The sequence below is a fragment of the Trachemys scripta genome, chromosome 1 (assembly GCF_013100865.1).
Source record: "Trachemys scripta elegans isolate TJP31775 chromosome 1, CAS_Tse_1.0, whole genome shotgun sequence".
NCBI classification, from domain to species: domain Eukaryota; kingdom Metazoa; phylum Chordata; order Testudines; family Emydidae; genus Trachemys; species Trachemys scripta.
In genome coordinates this window covers 339,651,856-339,655,754 of record NC_048298.1, presented here as the reverse complement: position 1 = coordinate 339,655,754, position 3,899 = coordinate 339,651,856, and the positions used below count along the sequence as shown (strand labels likewise).

At 49.4% G+C, this 3,899-nt stretch overlaps 1 protein-coding gene across 1 annotated transcript; it reads left to right on the top strand.

Annotated features, from left to right (window-relative positions):
• Positions 1 to 251: 251 nt before the first annotated feature.
• LOC117872363 (olfactory receptor 51G2-like) lies at positions 252 to 1,916 on the top strand. Its single transcript, XM_034760737.1, has one exon. It carries the CDS (start codon positions 382 to 384, stop codon positions 1,315 to 1,317), a length of 936 nt encoding a protein of 311 aa, XP_034616628.1. The 5' UTR covers positions 252 to 381; the 3' UTR covers positions 1,318 to 1,916.
• The last annotated feature ends 1,983 nt before the right edge of the window (positions 1,917 to 3,899 follow it).

Genomic DNA, 3,899 nt, shown 5'->3' with positions numbered 1-3,899 from the left:
TAGACGGGATCTAAACCTTCCTAATTTATACTACAAAATATGTCTAATGAGTGGATCTTGGGGAGAAAATTTCCTTGGGAGCAGGTTATCTCATAGTTGCCGATTTCAGAGCTTCTTTCACCTTCTTCTAAACCATCTGATACTAGGTATTAGATACCAGGCAAGATGGACTACAGGTCTGACCTAGTCTGGCACTGCCTATGTTCCTATCGATGGTATAAATCCAAGACCATGCTTTAGCTTATCTTCCTTGAGCTCCCGGGAATCTCTAGACTTGCACTGAGATCAGAAAGATGTCTCGTTAAATATCATCTAGTCTCATTTGTTTTTCTTTCTTTCAGGAAGGATATTTCAAAACTCCTTAGACCTGTTCAGTACATTATGTCAGCTGTCAATGACACCGAATTCAGCTCTGCAGTGTTCCTTCTCACCGGGATACCTGGGCAGGAAGACGTCCATCTCTGGATCTCTATCCCCTTCTGCTTAGTGTATATTATTTCAATAGTAGGAAATTCAGTCATTCTGTTCATTATAAAAACAGACTTGAGCCTCCATGTGCCCATGTACATTTTCCTTTCCATGTTGGCCATCACAGACCTTGCCTTTTCGATATCCACCATGCCTACAACACTGGGTATATTCTTGTTTAACTCTAGGGAGATCAGTCTGGATGCTTGTTTTGCCCAGCTGTTCTTCATTCACACACTTTCATTCATTGAATCATCGGTACTCCTGTTGATGGCCTTTGATCGATTCGTTGCTATCTGTAACCCACTGAGATATGCTTCTATCTTAACCCTGCCGAGAATTGGAAAGATGGGACTGGTGTTTTTGCTAAGAGGGGTGTCTTTAATATTACCACTCCCCTTTCTTCTTAAACGGTACCAATATTGTCGAGACAATGTCCTCTCCCATTGCTACTGCCTGCACCAGGACGTTATTAAGACAGCTTGTTCAGACATCACAGTCAACTATATCTATGGCTTCTTTCTTACAGTCACCGTGGTGGGGTTGGATTCACTGTTCATCTTCCTCTCATATGTGATGATCCTCAAAACAGTGCTGAAAGTTGCATCCCACGGGGAGTGCCTTAGGGCCCTGAACACATGTGTCTCCCACCTCTGTGCTGTCCTGTTCTTCTACACGCCACGGATTGGCTTGGGTGTGATACACAGATTTGTGAAGGACTCTCCTCCGTTGCTCAACCTTCTCCTGGGCTACATCTCTGTGTTTGTCCCGCCACTTGTGAACCCAATTGTGTACAGTGTAAAAAGCAAACACCTTCGAGCGAGGATAATCAGGGTGTTCTTCAAGTGAAGGGTCAGTTCATCACTTGGCTCCAGCCCCAGTGACATGGGAGATGAAAAACATGGGCCACAACCATCCATTCTATTCAGGACCTTACATCCGAGATGACATGATCTACTGAACTCCACTCTGTAAAGAGAGGTTCAGACCGGGTATAAGGCCTGGAAGAATGTGAGAGGGGCTGGTGAGGGAGGCTAGAACACTGGGGGAAGGAGACCAAGGCAGGTAGCAGCTTTCACAATGTGTCTGTGTTCCTGGAGAGCCAGGGGACCAATGTGATGTTTGCTTATAAAGAGCTGTATCCTTGCCTGCTCCGACCTCAGAATTCCTCTTGAAGGAGTCAATAAGGAGAAAGGAGGTGGACGTTGTTTCCTATTACACCTGGCCTGTCCCTGTTCTGTCTCTGGTTAAACAACCATGAGCCAGGGGAAAAGCTGAGAGCTGTTCTTCAGTTCCGGTCCTCGCCCTTCCTGAGCGCTCTGGGTACTGCGTGATCCGTGAGCGCTGCAACAGCTGTGCTCAGCATCTATTTAAGTGACACAGTCACCCCGCTTTCCCTTTGCCTTCAGCCAGGTGCACGTGACTGAGTCGTGTCAGAGATATGATCAAAGCAGGAGTCCCAGGTGCTGTCACTTAGGCAGCTCCTCCCTCATTGATGACTGTGCACTGTGTACCTGATGAGTCCACCCGTATCTGACTGTAATGCCACTGAGGCAGAGGAGTGCTGCGTGTGTTATTAGGAAATGGGGAAACCTTTGTGAATTAGGGATCTTATACAGAAAGGATGGGCTCCACCTAAGCCAAAATGGAACCAGATTGCTGGCGCTTAACATTAAGAAGGTTTTAGAGGAGTTTTCAAACTAAGGGCTGGGGGAAATGTGACAGGAGTAGAGGAGCATGTCGTTTGGACAGCGACATCCATTAGGGAGGATAGACTAATGGAGATTCTCTATGTCTCAGTAAGGAGAAGAGGATGGAAGATGATAAAATACAGCTAGGCTCTTTTAAGAAACAATCAAATACATCATGTAATTCAGAAAGCTAAATAATAAGATATGTGTACTAGAGTACCTCGTATTAATTGAGGATATTGATATAATAGCCATTACAGACACTTGGTGGAATGAGGATAATCAATGGGACACCGTGATACCAGGGTACAAAATATATTGAAAGAGCAGAATAGGTTATGCTGGTGACATAGTGTCAAATGAAGTAAAAGTCGTAAATGAACTAAAATGAATCTCTGTGGGTGGAAATTCCATGCTCTAAAAATAAGAATATAGCGGTAGGGATATATTGCCGACCACCTACCCAGGATGGTGATAGTGATTGTGAAATATTTAGGGAGATTAGAGAGGCTATTAAAATAAAAAAAATCAATAATAATAATGGGGGATTTCAACTGTCCCCATAGTGACTGGGTACATGTCACTTCAGAATGGGATGCAGAGATAAAGTTTCTTAACACCTTAAATGACTGTTTCTTGGAGCCACTATTCCTGGAACCCACAAGACGTTGTGAAGGCCAAGTGTATAACAGGGTCCAAAAAGAACTAGATAAATTCATGGAGGATAGGTCCCTCAATGGCTATTAGCCAGGATGGGCAGGGATGGTGTCCCTAGGTTCTGTTTGCCAGAAGCTGGCGACAGGGCATGGATCACTTGATTATTACAGGTTTCAGAGTAACAGCCGTGTTAGTCTGTATCCGCAAAAAGAAGAACAGGAGTACTTGTGGCACCTTAGAGACTAACAAATTTATTAGAGCATAAGCTTTCGTGGGCTGTAGTCCACGAAAGCTTATGCTCTAATAAATGTGTTAGTCTCTAAGGTGCCACAAGTACTCCTGTTCTCCTTATAATGGAAACCACCTCAGGCCAGCGGGTGCGGCAGCAGCACCCCCTGCCCCCCTAGTTCCAGCACCTCTGGGTGGGGTTCTGTGAGATGCCGATCTGTCATCCCCACAGCACCAATAATCCTTCGGGCTCGCTAAGTCTGCCTGGCTCCCAGCCACAGCTGATTCCAGGGATTTCACTGCCCCTTACAGAGGATAAACAGTAAAAAGGTGGCTCAGAAGGAAGGGATTAGCAAAACTTTGGGGGCCTTCAGCCTAGCGGACCCCTGGACCAATCACTGCGCCGGTGAGTTGGGGGCTTTCCTGACCGCGCTGGCTGGTGCGATGCGGGCGGCCCCTGGCCAGGGGCTGACGGGGGCTCGGAGCCCGCTCCGGCTGGGTTGTCCCCGCTCCGCTCCGCTCCGGAGTGAGACCCCATGGAGCGTGTCAGCCGCGCCCGGGGCTGGCGCAGCGCTCCGGGGAACAGTCTCCTGCCCTGACCGATCCCCCCGCTGGTCCCGGGCGCTGGGGCGGGGGCGGGTCCGATCCCCGCCCCGGCTCCGCACGGGAGTCCCCGGTCCGGTCCCCCGTCCGGTCCGGTCCGGTCCCGCCTGGACGCGGCGGGGGGCGGGGCCGTGACTTGGTTCGGAACCGAAACCGCCCGCGAGCCGGGCGGGCAGGAGGGGGGGCGAGCCCCGGGGCTCGCGGCGAGCCCGGCCCGGCAGCCCAGGGCAGAGGCCGGAGCTGGCGGCGGGA